This window comes from Biomphalaria glabrata, chromosome 14 (assembly GCF_947242115.1).
Source record: "Biomphalaria glabrata chromosome 14, xgBioGlab47.1, whole genome shotgun sequence".
Lineage (NCBI taxonomy): Eukaryota > Metazoa > Mollusca > Gastropoda > Planorbidae > Biomphalaria > Biomphalaria glabrata.
Genome location: NC_074724.1, coordinates 31,094,322 through 31,116,656, shown reverse-complemented (window position 1 = coordinate 31,116,656; position 22,335 = coordinate 31,094,322). Strand labels below are relative to the sequence as shown.

Sequence of the window (22,335 nt, the reverse complement as noted above, 5' to 3'; positions counted from 1 at the left end):
TTAAAGTTATTGGTGACATGTATGCACTACGCAATACAGAAGGGTTTCTGTCCAGGGCTTTTGCAAGAGAGGAGTTTGATGATGATAATAGTGACTTTTTATGCCTTTTTTTCTGTCTTGGTGAGACTTATTGTAAGACAGAACTATTGACCTGCAGCTGTCGAAGTATTGACTAGCCTTTGTAATCATTATTGCGAACGGTAGTGAGAGCTGCATCGTCGTCAAACATCAGTTCCCTAATCAGGATATGTCGTCTCCTCGTTTTGGTCAAGCCAGTTTAATTAAGAAACCTTCCATCCGATCTACTGTGGATATAAACTCCATCTTCCAGGTTTTTAAAGGCGCTAAAAGAGTACAAACGAAACAATTCCGAATAGTGTTGGGGGCCGAAACCAATCCTTGTTAGATCTTGATAGATAATACCTAAAAGTCTTAGAGGAATAACTGTCAAACTGTGAAGCTGACAGCTTATTTGGACAGACAATTTTCATTAGTAAAAAACCACTTCTGCTTAGTGTGAGCATATTGCTAAATGAAAATCATATTTCTATTACTTTCTACTCAAGTCTTTTAAGAGAAATTTTATTTAAAACGATCAACTTGTAAAATGCATGTTTCATTTTTTTTTTACTAAAGGAGCATACTACTTTCAAAAACCTGATTTGATCGTCACTAACTTTCCAATTGAAGGGGATCTACTACAAGTGAGATTTTTTTATACTTTCTCCAATAACATTGTGTGTTGTAATTTTTAAAAACCTACATGTATCACTTTAATTTATTTGTCATTGTAAAATAGTAGGTAAAAAATCACCTTAAGTACATGTTATATTTAATTCCATGTATAAAATGTATTTAATTTTTTTTTTAAATCACTAAAGTCGAATGGTAGAGTAAAAATATTTTTTTTGTGATTGCATCGAAATAAGCTTTAAAGGTGCTGTCCATTGTTGTAACATTGTTTTAAAGTAGTCTTACATTTTTATTAGCAAAATATATATATTTATAAAATGTCTAAACTAGTTTGAATTTCTTTTCTTTTTTTTTTTTTATTTCTCAGCTGCTTTTGATTTTTGAGATTGTACAGCAAATAGAGGAACAAATTTTATCTACTTCCACTTAGACAAACAGCATGGAAATGTGTTATTGTAATAATTAGATGTAATGATTAGAAGATATTTGTCATTTAGAGTATTATGTGTCATTGACTTATGAAAACAAAATGCAACAGGAAATCTTCAGACCACACATTCCAAAATGAGGAAAAGAACAGTATAAACTGCAGTCATTGATGCATTTTTTATACACAAATGTGTTGTCTACCCAGTCATCACTCCATTTTTTATGAAGCCAGTTACAGTTACAATGAAGGGATGAATTTTTGGATAACATTCTGTTTGTTTTATGAAATGAGAATACATCAGAAATTAAAATGGTCATCTTGAGCATTGAATGTTTTATTTATAAATGATAGTTATATTAATAAATATTTAATTTTCAAAAAATGAAACATACAAACATTAGTTGTTTTTTTTAGAAGTATAGATGATTAAACTTGTAAGTGTCTGAACATTATTACATTGACATTAACTTATTATTATTACAGGAGTGTACCTTAAGCTTGACTGAAAGAGAAAGCTGCTATTATTAAAATAATAAAATTTAATAGTATGAAAATGTAACTAAAAATTGAAAATTGAATAATGCTATCCTTTATTGACAACTGAATATGAAGTAATGATGTGCTTTCTATTTTAATAAGTCAATAAGCTTTAAGTCTCATGTTCGTTAAATCATACGGTATTGTATTTTTAAATCTTTGAAGTGCACTAGTTAACTTCATTCAGCTTACATTTACAGTTTTACAAAAAAAGTTTAATAATTGAGCATACAATTCTCCAAGTTGGACAACTATTTATAAATGTATATTATAAAATGAACGAAATTATCAAATATCTGGCTGCCTGGTCGTGCGGTTTGCTCGCTGGACTGTCGTTCGGATTTATCGACGGTCGAGGGTTCAAACCCTGCCCGCTCCCATCCCCCGTCGTCCTGCGGGAGGTTTGGACTAGGAAGTAAACTATCTTCAACTCTGAAGGAACATCCGAATTATGTAAAACATTTTACAAACATTTTACATCTTTGCCAAAATATTAATATTAGTAAGAACAATAGTATCTTCAATTTCTTAATACTATAAGCACAATATTTCCTGAAGAGATTTTTTTTTAATTATAGAAAAAATGCTTAAGTCGTCAGAAATGGTAGTTTACAGAATAATTAAATCAAGGACAACATAATATTCATGAACTTTCAGCTATCAGCAAGATACTGGTATGTATTATGGAGCGCATTCTCCTTCAACTCAGAGAATCACTGGCACTGGACAAATTCTAGTAGTGTTGATGGAATAGAAACAACGTACATTAAATTCATAACAAGTCACCAATCTTAGGCACCCCCACGGGAGTCTTGTTTAGCTACCCTTTAGCCTAATCGTTTCCTCTTACGATCATTTCCACCCGGGCGCCACTATGAGGCAGGGTAGCATGCCCGGGATGGTCTAGTATAAAGATTATATCTACCATAGCCTTATGGAGAGATTTTCATACCATACTTTGGTGTTAGGAAGTTGTTTTCCTTAAAAATCCGGAACATAATATTAAGATAAAATTAGATTTTGTAACGTTTAAGCAAGAAAATTTATTGTAGTATAAGATAGAAGTGCCATTTAAAATAAATAGAGCTAAAATGTTTTTCATAAAAATCCGAAACAACCAATTTTTGTAAATGAGAAAAAGATTATTTGTTTTATTTGTTAGAAGAGGGATTTCAAACACTTATTTGGCGTTAGTAGATTTTTCTAATAAAACTCGGAACAATTTTGGCGACGATTTGTAAGATTTATAATGTTATGTAGGTCGATTTCTTTTTCAAAACTAAATCCGGAACATTCTTTACCGATTAAAAAACTTTTTCTATGTTTCAGCAAAAAAATTAAATGTAAAATAAGTCTTAGTGATACTGAAAATACACATAATTTGTCCATCTTTGTTAGCATATTATAACAGTGCCTCCCTTGCATTTACGTAATTGTTTTAGAATTGGTGTATTTTTATGAAAAAATCGCTTGCATAATTAATTTTATAATTTAAACTGTTTGCTTTTATAAAACCAAAAGAAGCCTTTGCCCCTAAACTTTTCAAGCCGCATAGCATGGTGAAATCATATTTTTCATATCTCTTATAGTTTTCGAGATCTGAGAGTGACAGACGGACAGACATACTGACGGACATTTAGCACAAACATAATAGCGGCTTTTTCCCCTTATGGAAGCCGCTAAAAGGTATGAATCAATCTACTAAGTTTTAGCGCAATTTTTTAATATCAAGTAAAAGCTTAAATTTATAAACATTTTTTTCTACAAGATAATAACATACCAAATAATTATACAGAGAACATTCTTCTGATTATCTTACAAAATACAGACGTCACTTGAAATAAAAAGATGATTACTTCCTACGCGTCATGATCTAGTCATGCATGTTAACCAATGACTTAAATTCTGCCATGAAACAGGTAGAATAAGTTAAAAGATGCTTTGTAAGTACAATAGAACTCTTTTGAATAATGAATTAATAATGTTTTATTGCGTTGAAACAAACATGTTTTAATATGTTAATATACAACACCAGAACGGTTTTCTTTCAGAAAACTATAAATACACGTTACACCTTATTTTACAAATACGAGGTTCACTCATTAAATATCGGATGTGACAGCGCTATATAAATTATTGTAAAAATTTTCATCATTAATGACTTCATACAGAGCATAAGTTTGCCATTAATTATAATAGTATAAAAATTGATTTAGATCTAGATTTATTTTTTAATTAAAATTTTTTTTTGTAAGCCTTATGCCCCTAAGTGTAGTATTTTTAGATCTATGTTATTAAAAATAAACAAAAAGAGACTTGCTTTTTCTTTTCAAATCGCAGAAAGTAGAGCTTTATACCCATATTAAGCTGTGAATAAGTTGGGTTGTTTGCAATTTCGCGGCTGTGTGTATGTGTCAAAGTTAAGTTCTATTGTTAAAGAGCTTAATTGTCACGCCTTTTTTTTTTGCTGCGTTATATATATAAATGTTTTTTAACTTAACATCTCTCATCCCTCTTTTTGGTTAAATTTCAATGGAACCATTAAAAGACGGGGGAGGGAATTAAATTATATTTTTATAGTGTTTCTAGAAGTTGAGATCAAAACGTAACTACGGACAGATAGCATAATGTAAGAATCTTTTAATGCTAACTTATACTTAAAATAAAAAAGTGTTTTTAGCTGCCCCCGAAAGGGGAAAAGACGCTATTAGTTTTGTGTGAAATGTCTGTCCGTCTGTCCGTCCGTTCCGTTTAGTTCTCGTAAACTACTTTTTCTATTTTTTTTAATTTTCAGTTAAAGATGCTTTATCAAATCTTTGTGGTTGTTTCCCTGATGCCCTATGTACGATCTCAATGCTCCTATTCAGATTGGTCGCTCAGTTTTGATAAAACTGGCCAGTCCATGTGTGACCAGATCAATTCTTACATCAATGCACTGGATAGAAATCATGTAGACTGGGACGATGACCCAATCTCTCACTTAGAAGGTGTTAAGTGCTGCCAACCAACCTCTCCATGGAATAACGTGGAACAGCAAGTGGTCTATGAGGACTGGACGACCACTTTAGACCGTGATAACGAGTGGGCTTTTTGTCCAGTAGGCTACTTCCTCCAAGGTTTATACAGATCAGACACCGGCTGGCCGAGATACAAAGGTTACCTTTTTAATCTCGACAGCGCAAGATGCACAAAACCAGCCAATCACCCACTGAATTATGGAGAGTGTAGTGACATTGATATAACAAATTGCATCAGTGAGAAGCGTCAATGCTCATGTCCAGGTGGATATTTTCTGACCGGACTCTATCGTGCTGACGGAGATGACCTTTACTTCTTGAAAAAAATTCGGTGCTGCTCACCAGCAGCCAAACCTCTAGAAATGGACGAGAAAAGTAAAATCGAGACACGTATCATGGACACGACTTTGTGGAACATGGCTTACTTAGCACATTATTTAGGTTATGGCTGGTGCTATGGCTGCCGAGGGGTAGATGTTGGTGAAGATTTCACGAGAATAGGTGACTCATGGGAAGCTGCTAAAACCCCTTTTAAGGGCAAAAGTTGTGAGGGTGATAAAAGTGAAGAAAGACTCAATTTGGTTTTTGGTGACTGGGGATTCGCTGTCAAGAAAATAATTTACGGAGAAAGTGTCATTGAGAAACTTCAACCAGAAACTATTGACTCTGGAGAACTGAACAACAGAGCTTCTAAGCCTGTGACTGAGTCTATTTCAAGATCTAAAACCATCGTAGAAAGTATTACTCATACAACAACGAGTTCATTTACCAATAACAACGATCTGGGCATTTCACTTAACTTTGATGTTTTTGGAATAGCCAGATCGGGTTTATCTTATACTTTTCGCTATACATCTTCAACGCAAACTACAAATGGAAAGACTTTTTCTCAAACTGATGGATTCAGTAAATCATCTTCAATCACTCTAGGACCAATGGAAGGAGCCAAATACAAGGTAATCTTAAGTAAGAGTAGAACTACCGTGCCCTACACTGCAATTGTTACAACAAAGTTTTCTACAGTGATGAACGGATTCTTGAGATGGGAAGATGGCGATGGTAACTTCCATCAAATTTATAGAACTAGCAGAGATAGACCCACCTTCAGTTATCGTTTCGGAGACGCCTCCGTTCCATTTTACGAAGCACTAAAAAAACAAAGTGATAATAACGAAGGTCCCTGGATGTGGGGAATGTTATTCCAGAAGTTCCCCTATGCACGTCACGTGATTAACAGACTCACGGATGAATCTCAGTACCAGTTTACTTTGACTGGCAAGCTGGAGAAAGTTGAAGGCACACATGTCGATGTTGAATGGGAGAAAATTCCATTAAGTCGCCGTGATGTATCTGGTGATGAAGCACCTGCAAGCAATATTACAACTTACATTGCGACATCCGGTTCTGCTGATAAACCAGCTAGTGTGGAATACCCCAAGGTTGAATTAAAGAACAAGGAGCCTTTTGAGCCTATTCAGATTCCAGTCAGTAACATTAAAGTCTAGATCCAGTGTTTTAGAAATTTAGAGCATTTTGTTATAAGTCGCAATAATGCTTACAATAAAATAATAATTCTAAGATTTTGTTTTCATTTGCTGTTTCTTTTCTGTACATTAAAAACACTTAGAAATAGTTTTCTCTAAAAACTGAATAAATTCTATTTGAACAAGAAAACATTCATTTTGTTTTAAATATACCACCTGTATTTTACAACATAGACTCACAAAGACCTTTCCTTGGAGAACTACCAGGAAAAAAAGAAGATGCAGAGAAAGGGATGGAAACACAGACCAACGAAAATATACAAAAAATACTTTAAAAAAAAACAACCTTTTAACTGTTCATTTACAAACCTATCTCTCAATACTGTAAGATATATGTCCCTTTTGAATATCGGGCAAAAACAATTAATCACCATTAATGAATTTATTAATTAGCTGTTGTTTTTTTCTAAATTGAATCATGTTTTGTTAGAAACAATGAATAATTGTACAAAGTTTCAACTTCATCTGAGAATGAGAAGTGAGAGAGATAACGTGTACGATAACACGGTGAATGAGTTACAATAAGCTTTTAATTCAAAGAATGGACGGACCTGTCATTGAAAGAGATACCCAAAGAGGCCAAAGACTTTGAGAAATAAAGAAAGACGGTAGACAGATCATGTGTGGAGCCCCAAAGGTTCAACTGACAAAAGGATAGGTGAAGGTAAAGGTGAAGGTGAATAAATTCGGTTTTTTATAAATTTAAAATGCAATACAATTGTATACATTTTATTTTTATTTGCTGATATTATGTCAAACTACCAGGAAATGTTCCTACAAATCTTTGTGGTGTCTCTTGCATGCATTATGTCAGATCTCAATGCACCTATTCATCTTGGGGGACACAGTTTTGATTTACCTGGACCGTCCAAATGTGACCAGATCAATTTTGACATCAATGCACTAGACTCTAGATGACGGGGAGGGACGACCCTATCTCTAGCTTAGAAGATGTCAAATGTTGTCGACCCCTCCACCATGGGACGACCCTATCTCTAGCTTAGAAGATGTCAAATGTTGTCGACCCCTCCACCATGGGACGACCCTATCTCTAGCTTAGAAGATGTCAAATGTTGTCGACCCCTCCACCATGGGACGACCCTATCTCTAGCTTAGAAGATGTCAAATGTTGTCGACCCCTCCACCATGGGACGAGAAATAGCAGGTGGTTTAATAAGACTGGACAACCACTTTAGACCTCGATCAAAGGTGGGCTTATTGTCCAGCAGTCTACTTCCTTCGAGGTTTGTACAGGCCGAAACCAAAGACCAAAGCTTATCTCGAGGTTGCAAGGTGCATGAAACCCGCCAATCACCCACTGAATTATGGGAGTTGTACAGAAGTCGATATAAGCTCTTGTATGAGTCGAAGGGGTCAACGCTCGTGTCCAGATGAACATTTTCTGACTGGAATTTATCGAGCTGACAGACATGATCTTTTCGTTTTGAAAAACAAATTTCAATGCTGTACGCCAGATCTCTAAAAATGGACGAGCTAAGTAAAATCCAGATGTCACGAATCGATACTGTGACCTAATTCGACCAGTTTCTAGAAGCTGGGGTCAGGTCATAGAAGACGCAGAGCAAACACGCGTTAATTATAATCATCCAATCAGGGAAAGAGGTCAGGGGAAAAAGTCGCATACGTCAGTTTCTAGAAGATCACAATTAATAAAATATTTAGGATTGACGTTTCTAGGATTCTGGAAAGTACGGTTTAAAAAAAAAGTATAAATTATGGGAAAGCTGGTTAGTTTGGGTCCCTGCAGAATAACTACCTTGGCGTTGTAATGAGTTGCAGGTCCACTAGTTAAAGTTGTATCGTTAAGTTGTTTAAATGATGAGTTATATCAGTTGAAGTTGTGTTGCTAAAAAGTTTAATATTGTTAAGATTATAAGTCAATACGTTTAATAAGTCTCCCTCAAGATGATTCTTAACAGAAACAGAAATCATCACAGCCGACACATATCAAGGACACGACTTTGTGGAACATCGCTAATTAAGCTCATTATTTAGGTTAAGGCTGCCGTGGGGCAGAAGTTGTAAGGGTGATAAAAAGACTCAATTTAGTTTTTTAATAACTGGGGGACTCGCTGTCATGGACATTATTTTCGTAGAATGTTTCGTTGAGGAGCTTCAACCAAAAACTGTGGCTCCGGAGTAATTTACAACAGAGCTTCTTCCCTTGCGACTGACTCTATTGAAAGATATAATACAATCCAAGATACTATCACCCATACAGCAACCTGTACATCTAATAAAAGTCACAAAACTATGTATATCACTTGACTTTGGTTTTAAGGTATTTACTCTTGATTGTTATACATTTAAATATGAATCTTTCACGACAACTACAAATAAAAAAAACTGTCTTTGCTTTGCAAATTGTTGCAAAAACGAATTACCTAATTGTATTATTCCAGGATCAGAAACAAGGCTTTAGTATACGATATCATATACAACACGGATTACAACATTTCTTAATGAAAGGGAATCTACCAAGACTTACATGAAGTATTTAAGAAAAGAAAAATTATTTCCCTTGACTCTTCCAGCGCCCCCCCCCCCCCCCTCCATACCCTCAAAAAAAACTGGGCTGGTGGGACTGCCGAATGGGTGACTTTAAAAGTAAAATTGATTGAACTCTCCTTAAATTTTATAAAATATATATTTACTAGTCGACCGGTGGCGTAGCATACGCCGCTATTTTGCAGGGCCGGCCTTAGGCTACTGCAACCTATGCGACCGCAGAGGGCCCCGCACTTTATAGGACCGCACTTTCATAGGACCCGCACTAATTCAAGGTGTATAAATTATTAAATTAAACCTTTTTATATCTTAAAATTCCCGCGCCCTCCTGTCGATTTACCAGGAGCTCCTGGAAATCTCCCGAAATTGCTAAAGATACGAAAATGTCCTCAAAATATACGTAATTTATAGACAAAAATTGTCATTTTGGGCGTCATTCAATATGAAAAACGCCAATCCTAAAAACGGCATTATGAGTTAGCCTTAATTGTGTAATCTGGTGAAAAAAACTTTTCGCTCCTCAAACTAATGAAGAATTACTTGAGGTTAACAATTCTCAAAGATAGATTGAAACATTCATTAATTCTTGCTATTGAGCGGGATCTATGTAGGAAACAGAATTATTATGATATACTGTATGAGCACGTTCCCTAGAGCTGCGAGGGGTACTTTAAAGGGGGCGCGACTTTCTGAGTGACTGGAGCAGTTCTTTTTTTTTTAATTTTTTTTTTAATAAACTGTATTTTCATTGTAACTTTATGTGTGATTATAAACCATGTAAAATGAAAGAAGTATTGAGTCAGTTCAATGCGGAGCAAGAAAATGCTTTCCATATAATAAAAGAAGACTCTCAGTGAAGCTCCAGTTCTGCCAACCTTTACCCTGAAAAACCAATCACTCTTCACTGTAAACTTCTTCTAAAGGATTACTTTGCATACCTAATGCTAATACGTCAAGATTATTGACAGAAATAGAGTGCAGAAATGCACTGATAAAGAATAAGATGTTGACCGTAGTGTATGCAACTGAACAGTTTCACTGTTTTTGATTTGTGTGATCTCATAGTTACGGTATCATTGTTTATATTATTATTATTGTTGTTTATAATTTATATTACCACTTAAATTATTATCTCTCTTTTTTTTATTATCTCGCGTATGTTGATTATTTGTATTTTGTTATTATTTATTTAATGTATAAAAGCAGTCCTTTGCGCTGAGATGAAAAGTGGTGCCCCACGGAAACGCTTTAAAGACCAGCTAAGACGCCAACTTTACTTAGCTGACATAGAAGAGAGCTGCAGGCGGCCTCAGAAAGAGACAGCTGGAAATCAGTTACACAGGCCGCGGGATATACATTTAAGGCCAAAAGAAAATCCACTTCCGAGAACAGACTTTGTTGGCGGAAAATGGTTACGTCTGCGCTGGTTGTCAAAATATGTAGGTCGCAGCTTATTAATCTTCTGACTCGAAGACAAACCTTATTATCTATATATATAATTCTCTTCTTCCCTCAACAGTTTAAACGAGTAGTAAGGAGTAAAGGAAAGATCACTCTGCGGATAGTCCACGAGAAAACAAGAGGGGGGGGGGAGAACACGTAGTCACAACATAGCAGGGCAGGACTGTTGCAATATCACTCTTTTTATTTTTTATTTCTACCTCAAGTTAAAAAAGGGGGGAGTAATCTACTCTGTAGTAACTATCGAAGCGACAGAGCATGCTCAAGAGTTTGGACACAATGAAAAGATCAAAGGATAAAAGGATATTTCCAGGACGTTTTCGTATATTTTGCAATTTCAGGAGATTTCCAGGACCTCCTGTTAAATCGACAGGAGGCCGCGGGAAATCTGTTATAAGTTATAAAATGGTTTAATTTAATAATTGATACACCTAAAATTAGCGCGGGTCCTAAAAAAGTGCGGGGCCCACTGCGGTCGCATAGGTTGCAGTTGCCTAAGGTTGGCCCTGCAAAATAGCTACGCCGCCGGTCGACTAGTTATTTATAATTTAACTGTCGTTGTAGCACTTAATTTGTGGTAAAACAAATAAAATTAATTAAGAAAAAGTTGAATTGTGTTGAAACTTGAGCTTCGTAGATAAATAGCCAAGCTATTCAAGCGTTCTTTTTTCGCCACCCAGACGCACATAATTTTCGTTGAACTGATCTTCGTGATTTACACTGATGGGGCATAGTGAATAGGTTGAGATTTCCTGAGGTTTTATTATTCCAGTTAATGGTAGGCGCTCCCAACCAACAACGGAGGAATTATAACTGAAAGTAAATTTTCGCCCAGTCCAAGTCGACTCCTCTTAATCTGTTATTTTCCTTTCCAAAAGAAAGTATAATCTGCCTCTTGGAGCATGACGTCATGACGCATTGTGATGTGTAGTCTTTTGTAGTGAGTGTTTATGACTGCCTTTTTTCTTTGCGTCGTCAACCGACCGTAGGTCATCTGCGAGAAACAGGTCACATTGTCCTGACATTCCATGGAGCCAGTCACATGACAGAGATTTTCCTGTTCATTGAATATTTCTTCTTTTTATTTTCTTCGTGTCAGTTTACAGCCTGCTTTTCTTTTTAATCTAAGCTCTAGGTGTCTAAGCTCTAGGTGTCTAAGCTCTAGGTGTCTAAGCTCTAGGCGTCTTTACGAAATGGCAGGGTACGGTGGATCAGCGCATGAGCACCAGGCTGCCCAGGTCGAGGCTGATGGTGGCTGATCAGTGAAGCGCGAACACCTCTCCTATCGTCTGAGGCAAACCATGGTGTTTATACATTAAGCTAATCACGTCTGACTTGTAACCCGTAACAGGTGCCTTCCTTGTTGTTTTAATCACTTCGTAGCAGCACCGGAGTTTTCTCTGCGGGGCGCAATCCTGATTAAGGCAGCGGTTCTCATTTTTTTTTCAGCTCGGCCAACCCTTTTTACAATTCCCCCACCATTGGGGGGGGGGGGGCTACCACTACCACTGGAAACTTATTTTTGTTCTTAAGCCCAAGAAACCTCGCTATTTTGATAATGTTATAAAATCATAATATAACTAACTGATGGGTATTACCGAAGTTTTATGTTTAATCACATACGATTTGTAATTACATTTTGTCTAATTAAATCTTTGCTAATTATTGTATTTCAAATTAAAGAAATTTATCTCTTTGTGAATAGTATTATTTACTTTTCTAGTGTTTATTCATTATAATATGAGGCACAGTGACTAAGCGGTAAGGCACTTGGCTTCCAAACCCGGGGTTACTGGTTCAAATGCTGGTGAAGACTTGGATTTTTAGTTTCGGGATCATTGGGCGCCTCGAGTCCACCCAGCTCTAATGGGTACCTGACATTAGTTGGGGATAAGTAAATATGCAAAAAGTTATAACTATCAAACAAGTAAACACAGCGATTTTCACAGTGCCGCCCACATTTACTTATACTAATGAGGTACTCCCAACGCATTCTCTCCATATTCCTCTATCTTCTATATATCACGCCCTTTTGCCTTCCAGGCTCCATAGGCAAGAAAAAAATCGATCTTTTAAAGTTTAAAGAATGAGGTAACACAGTAAGCTGGTTGCTTGCAAAAGTGGAGACAAATAAGTAGATTTATTTACAGTAGCCTACTATTGGCCTACGCATACAGTAGTTTTGTTTTGTTTTATTTCATTTTTTTAAAGTTTATATAAACTGTCTGTCTGTCTGGTAAAAAGTTGTATATGTTAATTTTCTCATACCAAATATCGGATCAAACTTAACTTTTTTTTCTTTTACCTAGCCACACAAGAATTAAAAAAAAATAAAAATTAGTTAATTAACTATTGGTAATTAATAATTGGGTAAGAAATTTTACTTAAACTGATTAGGTGGTATAAGTTGAATTAGTCCCCTTTATTATTTGAAGAAAGAAAAGAAAGGCTTATAAATAACTATAAAATATATCAACATACTCAGCTCCCTGGCACAATGGTTACCATTTAGACTTCAGGAGGCTGGGGAGGCCTTAGAAGAATTCAGGTCACTAAATTTTTTTTTTATAAATACATTTAAGAAGCGATCACCGAGATAACCCCTAACGCTAACCTATTTCCAACTTGTCTAGACTAGTAAAAGATTCATAGCGTATTTAGAAAGCTGAAAACATGAAATAGCGCTAAGAGAAAATGAAAAGGTAAAAATATTTTGTAATCACGCTAATTCAATGTTGTTAGTATAGAATCTATATCTGTCATTAATTTAATTACAACTAATTGATACAACTACATTTATTGTAAGCTTTTCCTTCGCTTTTTTTTTTTAAGTATTTGTATTTTGATTTTTAAAAATAAATCCTTTAAAATACCCCACCTTTTTTCACAACTGGTCCAGGTAAGTGATAGGATCATAGCATATTGAGAAAGAGAAAAGCTTGAAATATCGTCAAACGAAAACAATTGTTAAAAATATTTGTATTAGAACAATCTATTATTATTAGTCTAGAACTCTAGTTTTATTAAAAATTAAATTGCACGTCTGATCCAAACTAATTAATACAATTAAAATGTGTATAAGACTTGTTTTTTTTTTTTACTTTTACTATAACAGTGAAACAGAAACTCAGCGAAACACTAAAACTAGTAAAACAGTTAAACAGCGAAACAGGAAATTAGTAAAACAGTGAAATAGTAGAACAGTAAAACGGCAAAACATTGAAACAGTAAAAATTGAAACAGTGAAACCGTGAAACAGTAAAACAGTAAAACGACAAAGTGTTTTTAAAGGAGATGGGGTGAGTTCGTCGAAATTAATTACAAATCGTGGTACCACAGTTGACCTATGCACCACCTTTCATGATGCTACAGATGGCTATCAGCTTATCTAAAAGTCCATGTTCTGTTATGGTGTTACCCAAGTCAAAAATTTTCCACGCCGCTCAACAGAAACCTGATACGTTGTTTAATAAATAGTGCACGTATTCCCCAACGAATCTCTATTACAGTACAATATATAAAGTGTAGATCTTGCAAGAGAGATTATTTGCTCTTCACTCTAAGGTAAAAGTCAAAGACGTTATACCTTAACAGTAATCGCAATACAAAAGGTCAGTTGGAATGCTTAAAATATTCACATAGGTATACATAGTTAATGAACATAAATTTGTTAGTTTTATTACATAGAATGTAGATTGTATATTAATGAGTGTAGTTACTGTAATGGCACGATTAGGAATTAATTTTTTGTTTCGCAAATAGGGAAAGTTTTGACTTAGTGACAATGACGTGACTATTAAAACAAGGATAGGGTTTTAGAGTCAGAACGAAATAGATGTCAACATAAACAGACGGCCTTCACGTGATTGTAAAAAAATAAGTAACATTTTATAAACGTAGCTGACATTCGACAGTTCCCTTCTTTGTTATTAAACTTGCGCGATATTCAGTATCAGCGTCGACTGACTTTTATTAATTGTTCGGCCTTGCGCCGGTGTTAGTGGATTCAACATTTCGTTGATTGTCACTTCCGTTTGGTTTGTTTGCATTCGACACGGCGGAAGCGCCAAACATCACACTAGATAATATTATTTAATATGATCGTCTGTTGCATTGTAGTGTTTGAAAGACAGTCATCTCACTCTGCAACTCTTCGTATGATGAAAAAAAAAAGGCCAATCATTACGACGCATGCACTGTCCAAGTCAGGTGGTACCTGAAATTAATTGGTGGGAAAGTCAAGGCCCTTAGAAGTTATGATGGCCACATGACACTATCGTCAACCGTGGGCCACAGAAACAGATGATGTACAATCGCATGGTTATTAAAGACCTCATTGTGGGACGTTGTTACAACGTTTAAAACTGATTTCGATTAAGCGTTTGGGGAAAACGGGACACTCACAACTAAGACCAAAATGTATAGGGTTTGTGTTTTACAAAGCCGATGTTGATTACTGTAAAGGCATTTCCCTAGACTACGTTTATGTGGAAAGAGATATTTAGAACTAAGAATAATTGGCACAGACTAAGGCACAAGACTCTTCAAAATAAGAAGACACTCTCAAGTTTTAATTTAAAATCACTTAAATATTCTTTCAAATATCATATTAATATCATCCTAATATTTTCAATTCACTCCATGTCCATATTTTCCGGCTTACTATTTTTAACCTCCCTTCCATTCAAAAACCAATTTGCACCATTTGTCATTCAAACCATGCTGCGCTACGACCGTAACACCATCCCTGTCGGACAAGTTCGATATATATCGAACGCCCATCAAAGAACATCTAACCTACCACTTCCTATGTAGCAATATTTCAAATAAATTAGCATTGCCTTAAATGGTCAACCAAATAAGGTCCAACAAATACATATCATTTCTCAAACATCAGTATATAACACTTTCAATAATATTTCTATTCTTTCCATTTCCTGCGCTATCAATAATTTTAACAATCTTTATAAAAACTAATAAACTACTTCATAACTAAGAATTACATTATAAACCTACAAACCAAATTTTTGTTTAAAAATACTAATAATCTCAACTAACAATTCACAATCCATATTTATAATTGAAAAGCGAACACCACAATAACTATTTAGATTTCAATCAATGATATGATGATTGTACTGCTATCCTATTTCACTAGTTCCTTTTATCCGAATTAGTGTATACACCTTCTGCAACAATAATAATAAAGCATCGCTCAAACTATTGAATCACACCATGCTGCGCTACGACCGTAACAGACTCTAAATCAACAAGATTGGTTTCTTCTCTGAAACAAGATTGGTCTCTTCTCTGAAACAAGATTGGTCTCTTCTCTGAAACAATATTAGTCTCTTCTCTGAAACAAGATTGGCCTCTTCTCTGAAAAGAGATTAACCTCTTCTCTGAAACAAGATTGGGCTCTTCTCTGAAACAAGATTGGCCTCTTTTCTGAAACAGGATGGACTCTTCTCTGAAACAAGATTGGCCTCTTCTCTGAAACAAGATTGGTCTCTCCTCTGAAACAAGATTGGTCTTTTCTCTGAAACAAGATTGGTCTCTTCTCTGAAACAAGATTGGCCTCTCTCTGAAACAAGATTGGTCTCTTCTCTAAAACAAGATTGGTCTCTTCTCTGAAACAAGATTGGTCTCTTCTCTAAAACAAGATTGGCCTCTTTTCTGAAACAAGATGGACTCTTCTCTGAAACAAGATTGGCCTCTTCTCTAAAAATAGATTGGCCTCTTCTCTAAAACAAGATTGGTCTCTTCTCTGAAACAAGATTGGCCTCTTCTCTGAAAAAAGATTGGTCTCTTCTCTGAAACAAGATTATTAGTCTCTTCTCTGAAACAAGATTGGTCTCTACTCTGAAACAAGATTGGTCTCTACTCTGAAACAAGATTGGTCTTTACTCTGAAACAAGATTGGTCTCTTCTCTGAAACAAGATTGGCCTCTTCTCTGAAAAAATATTGGTCTCTTCTCTGAAACAAGATTTGTCTCTTCTCTGAAACAAGATTAGTCTCTTCTCTGAAACAAGATTGGTCTCTTCTCTGAAACAAGATTGGCCTCTTCTCTGAAACAAGATTGGTCTCTTCTCTGAAACAAGATTAGTCTCTTCTCTGAAACAAGATTGGGCTCTTCTCTGAAACAAGATTAGTCTTTACTCTGAAACAAGATTGATCTCTTCTCTGAAACAAGATTGGTCTCTTCTCTGATACAAGATTGGCCTCTTCTCTGAAACAAGATTGGTCTCTTCTCTGAAACAAGATTGGCCTCTTCTCTGAAAAAATATTGGTCTCTTCTCTGAAACAAGATTGGTGTCTTCTCTGAAACAAGATTAGTCTCTTCTCTGAAACAAGATTGGTCTCTTCTCTGAAACAAGATTGGCCTCTTCTCTGAAACAAGATTGGTCTCTTCTCTGAAACAAGATTAGTCTCTTCTCTGAAACAAGATTGGGCTCTTCTCTGAAACAAGAATGGTCTTTACTCTGAAACAAGATTGGTCTCTTCTCTGAAACAAGATTGGTCTCTTCTCTGAAACAAGATTGGTCTCTTCTCTGAAACAAGATTGGTCTCTTCTTTGAAACAAGATTAGTCTCTTCTCTGAAACAAGATTGGGCTCTTCTCTGAAACAAGATTGGTCTTTACTCTGAAACAAGATTGGTTTCTTCTCTGAAACAAGATTGGTCTCTTCTCTGATACAAGATTGGTCTCTCCTCTGAAACAAGATTGGGCTCTTCTCTGAAACAAGATTGGTCTTTACTCTGAAACAAGATTGGTTTCTTCTCTGAAACAAGATTGGTCTCTTCTCTGATACAAGATTGGTCTCTCCTCTGAAACAAGATTGGTCTTTTCTCTGAAACAAGATTGGTCTTTACTCTGAAACAAGATTGGTCTCTTCTCTGAAACAAGATTGGTCTCTTCTCTGAAACAAGATTGGTCTCTACTCTGAAAGAAAAACGAGCCAAACGAAAAATGGTCAATGCCACCTTTACCTGAGCTACACGTGGACGGAAATTACTCTCCGGGAGTGTGACAATGACATAAGTAAACATACGCATGTTAAACAATGATAGTCATTACAAAGCTTATATCAACTCACTCTGTCTGTCTGGTAAAAAGTTTATTCACGTTATTTTTCCCACATCCATTCTCGGATCAAGTTGAAATTTTGCACAATTATTCATTTGCATAGACAAAGCATGAATCAATAAAAGAAAAATAACTAATTAGTTATTGTTAATTTAATTTTTTTTTTTTGTTTTATACCAACACGAAAAATTATATATGGCTCCTTCTGTCTTGGAAGACATTGGATGCGCCCAGATGACTCACTGATTTTGGTTTCGTCATGAGATGGAGCAGAATCTGGATTGACTGAACAAGCCAATAATTAAGGAGCGGCAGAATTCGCCACAGTTTGTGAATGTATAAGCATCTGCTTTATGAATAGCTAACATGGCAGCTTTCTTTTTCTTTCTCTCCGCTTCTTTTTCTCTCTACAAGGTTCGCACCAGCACTCACAGTCTATCTTGGGCTGTCTCCTCCCACCTACTTTTGTTGATGCCTTTGGTTCTCATGTCTCGCTTGCAGACATCTCTGTCAGTTAGATTTGGGCGGCCCTTGGGTCTGACCTCCTCCGCAAGTGTAGCGTATAGGATGTCTTTAGGGATTCTTCCATCTGGCCTGTGGGTGACATGTCCGAGCCAGTGTTGTCTTCTCTGTGTCAAGAGAGCATAGATGCTGTGCATATTAATCAGTCTCAGAACGTACCGGTTGGTGACATGATCCTTCCAAGAGATGCACAGTATGTTTCTCAGGCAGCGTAGGTGGAAGCTATTTAATCTGTGTTCTTGACGCATGTAAGTTGCCCAGCTCTCACTGCCATAAAGTAGTGTGCTCAGAACGCAGGCATGGTAGACTAGGATTTTGTTTGCGGTAGTCAAGTTGATATTTTCCCACACGCGCTTGGAGAGTTTTGCCACTGGTGCAATTAATCCATCAGTTACCCGGTTAAATATGTAGGGATTCATCCCCTTATATAATTGAACACGTTTATTCTCCAACACCCATTCTCAAATCAAGTTAAAACTTTGCACAATCACTCATTGGCATAGACAAGGGATTAGTCAATTAAAAAACTTACAAATTAGTCAATTAATTATTGGTACTTATTCATTTGTTTGATATAGAATAAAGGAAATAAAGTCTACATAATTGAGAGATATAGTTTTACGCGCGGAGCTCTTTTGTTGTTTTCTATTTATTTAAGATTTTTTATAAAACTTATTCTCTTCTAATTCACTCACTTTTAACCTCTGAACCTGTGAATTCTAGCATCACTTCTCTGCTATCCCTCCTCAAGCACAGAGATAAAAAATAGCCATTGCTCCGATCCTCACCACTAAATCGAAATACTTGCAAGCGGGATCGGAACAGTTAAGGCACTGCCATCAACTCAAACTCGGATCTGCAGTTGCTAGCCCTAAACATTTCATCGATATGATGACTTGTGAATAATAATTATTTTCAATACCATAATGAATGAATGAAAAAAAGAAAGAAAAAGAAAACTTTTTTAAATATAAGATTTCTTAATTCTTTCTCTCCTAACTGACGCTACCAGCGTTGATTCCGCCATAATGTGTTAAATAATTACGGAGAGAAAGAGTTAATTAGCGAGTTTAGCGTCCAAGTGTGTTATAGAAAGTTACACAGTTTAAATACTTCTTGAACAAATGTCTACTTTTAAAATGTCGGATTTAAAAAAAACATATTGGGATGAAACTGAGAATTTAAAAAATCGTTTTTGGGAACTTTAACCTCTGTGGTTTTGATCTTGAAATTGCCTTAGTTGTTCTGTTTACATGGTAAGTAATAAAAGGTTAAATTTGAGCATGATTTCGTCCAAAGCTATTTGTGATAAGTTAGCTATTGTACTATATTCATATTAAAAAATTAAAATCTTTTATATATATATAAATATATATATTTATTATTACAGATACAAAGCCTGAACCAGTAAGAAGAAAATGCTTTTGCAAATCTTAGTTGCTGTCTCTGTGATGCACTATGTCCAATCTCAATGCTCCTTTACATCTTGGCAGTACAGTTTTAATGACCTAGGACAATCCAAATGCAATGAAATTAATGATTACATCCATGCACTGTACAGACATGACAAATACTCGGACGATGACGATCTCTCTCTTTTAGATGGTGCTCAGTGTTGCCCATTGGGAGATCCTTGGAGGAACGTGGACCAGCAGGTGGTCTACGAGGACTGGACATACGACTTAGACTATGATTACAGTTGGGCCTTTTGTCGCGTAGGTTACTTTCTTCAAGGTTTATACAGATCAAGAGACATATGGTCGCCCTACAAAGGCTACCTTAATCATCTCGAGGCAGCAAGGTGCACTAAACCAGCTAATCACCCACTGGATTATGGAAGCTGTATAGATGTTGACACAAGCGCTTGTATGAGTCAAAAAGGGTTTTGCTATTGTCCAGGCGGACATTGGCTAACTGGAATCTACCGAGCTGATGGAGACGATCTTTACTTTCTGAAAAAAATTCGATGTTGTACCCCAGCAGCTAAACCTCTAGACATGGACGAGAAAAGTAGAATCCAGACACGTATCATGGACACGACTTTGTGGAATATGGCTAATTTAGCTCATTTCTTGGGTTATGGCTGGTGTTATGGATGCAGAGGGTTGGCTGTTGGGGAAGATTTCATCAGAAATGGGAACACGTGGGCAGCTGCTACAACCCTTTTTTGGGACTCACGTTGTGACGGTGATAAAAATGGGGAAAGACTTAATTTGTTTTTTGATAATTGGGGATTTGGCGTCAAAGAAATTGTTTATGGACAAAGTGTTATTGAAGATCTTCAACCAGAAACTGTTGACTCAGGAGTAATCTACAACAAAGCTTCTTCCCCTGTGACTGAGTCTATTGAAAGATCCAAAACAATCCAAGATACTATCACTCATACTACCACAAGTACATTTACCAACAGTCACGAACTGGGAATATCACTTAACTTTGATATCGGAATAGTCAGTGGGGGTACTTCTTATACATTTAAATATGAATCTTCAACGACCACTACCAATGAGCAGAGTATTTCTCAAACTGCGGGTTTCACCAAAACATCTAAGATTGAACTAGGACCAATGGAAGGAGCTAAGTACCGGGTAATCCTGAGCAAGAGTAGAACTACCATACCTTACACTGCTGTAGTAACGACCAAATTTTCTACAGAAATGAAAGGATTCTTGAGATGGGAAGACGGCGATGGTAACTTCCATCAAATGTATAGAACTAACAGAAATAGACCCACCTTCAATTATCGTTTCGGAGACGCCTCCGTTCCATTTTACGAAGCACTAAAAAAACAAAGTGATAGAAACGAAGGTCCCTGGATGTGGGGAATGTTATTCCAGAAGTTCCCCAATGCACGTCACGTGATTAACAGACTCACGGATGAACCTCAGTATCAGTTTACTTTGACTGGCAAGCTGGAGAAAGTTGAAGGCACATACATCAATGTTGAATGGGAGAAAATTCCATTAAGTCGTCGTGATGTATCTGGTGATGAAGTACCTGCAAGCAATAGTACAACTTATATTGCGACATCCGGTCCTGCTGATAAACCAGCTAGTGTGGAGTACCCCAAGGTTGAATTAAAGAACAATGAGCCTTTTGAACCTATTCAGATTCCAGTCAGAAATGTTTAAGTCTAGATCCAGTGTTTTAGAAATTTAGAGCATTTTGTAATAAGTCACAATAATGCTTAAAATAAAATAATAATTCTGAGATTTTTGTTTTCATTTGTTGCTTCTTTTCTGTACATTAAAGACACTTAGAAATAGTTATCTATAAGATCAAAACTTAATAAATTTTAGTTGAACAGGAAAACATTCATTTCTTTTTAAAGATGGTAGCTGTTTTTTATTACTTAAAAAAAAATATTCACTCTTCAACTTAACCTATCCCTTAGTCCAGGGGTGGACATTTTTTTTCTATGGAGAGCCGCATAATTTGTTTTATTTTGGAATGATGGGTCGCACTATATATATGTATATGGTATATATGTATACTTAAAAATGATAACTTAGAGAAATAAAAGTATGAATATGAAAGTTCATACATCTGGATATGCATAACGACAAGTCATTTTACATGTATACTATACTGTATGTATGTGGGTATAGCTGATACCCGTGCTAAGCTACTGTTGAAATAATTGGTATATATGTTTATTTAGATAAAAAGTCCCACGTTACATCGCTCCCTCACCCCTAACACAATTTTCTAGCCCTCTTTTCCTTTGTGTCTCTTTCATCCTACAACCAAAGCAGCCCGCAACCCATTATAATAGAGTACGCGAAAAACACTTAAGCCCATCAATTGCAGAATTCCATCTTTCTGCTCAATAATGCCTCCTCATGGGCGTAGCCAGGGGGGGTGTTTAGGGTTCAACCCCCCCCCCCCCCCGAAATGAAAGTCGGAGTTTAGTGACTGATCTTTTGCTTTAATTTTGTTTATTTTATGTGAAATTTTAATACTAAACCATCACTTGCCTTAGCACAGACAAAGAGGTTTTGAGTTTTAAACCCCTACCAGGGGGTTTTAAGTTTAAAATCCCCAAACAAGGGGGTTTTGAGTTTGAATCCCGCTACCAAGGGGTTTTGAGTTTTAAACCCCCTACCAGGGGGTTTTGCATTTAAATCCTCATCTTCTATAAAACAAAAAAAAATGCAAACGACAATCCCAAAATTCCAAGAGCACGTCTAAGGAAGATTTTGATTTTAAACCCTCTCCGAAATTTACGATAAACCCCTCTTCAATATAAAAAAGCAAATTACAAACTCAAAATTGTATGAGCAAAGCCAAAGGGGTTTTGAGTTTAAACCCCTCTTCAGCTGGGTTTGAAGCTAAAAATACCTCTGCAATATAAAAAAAAAAAGCAAATTACGCACTCAGCGGGGTTTGAAACTAAAAAATAAATCTTCAAAATAAAAAAAAAATTCGAAATCAAAATGCTATGAGCTTAGCCAAGCCTTTTGGGTGTTTTGAGTTTAAATTTCCCTTCAGAGGGGTTTGATGCTAAAAAATACC

The 22,335-nt window shown here is 36.0% G+C and overlaps 2 protein-coding genes across 2 annotated transcripts; both read left to right on the top strand.

The window, feature by feature from the left end:
* The first annotated feature begins 4,435 nt into the window (after positions 1–4,435).
* Positions 4,436–6,257, top strand: LOC106060973 (uncharacterized). The gene has a single exon (XM_013219007.2). It carries the CDS (start codon positions 4,461–4,463, stop codon positions 6,180–6,182), a length of 1,722 nt encoding a protein of 573 aa, XP_013074461.2. The 5' UTR covers positions 4,436–4,460; the 3' UTR covers positions 6,183–6,257.
* A 7,480-nt stretch (positions 6,258–13,737) lies between these two features.
* Positions 13,738–20,989, top strand: LOC106069701 (uncharacterized). Its single transcript, XM_056010814.1, has 2 exons — positions 13,738–13,822; positions 19,211–20,989. The coding sequence occupies exon 2, from the start codon at positions 19,239–19,241 to the stop codon at positions 20,949–20,951; it is 1,713 nt and encodes a 570-aa protein (XP_055866789.1). The 5' UTR covers positions 13,738–13,822; positions 19,211–19,238; the 3' UTR covers positions 20,952–20,989.
* The last annotated feature ends 1,346 nt before the right edge of the window (positions 20,990–22,335 follow it).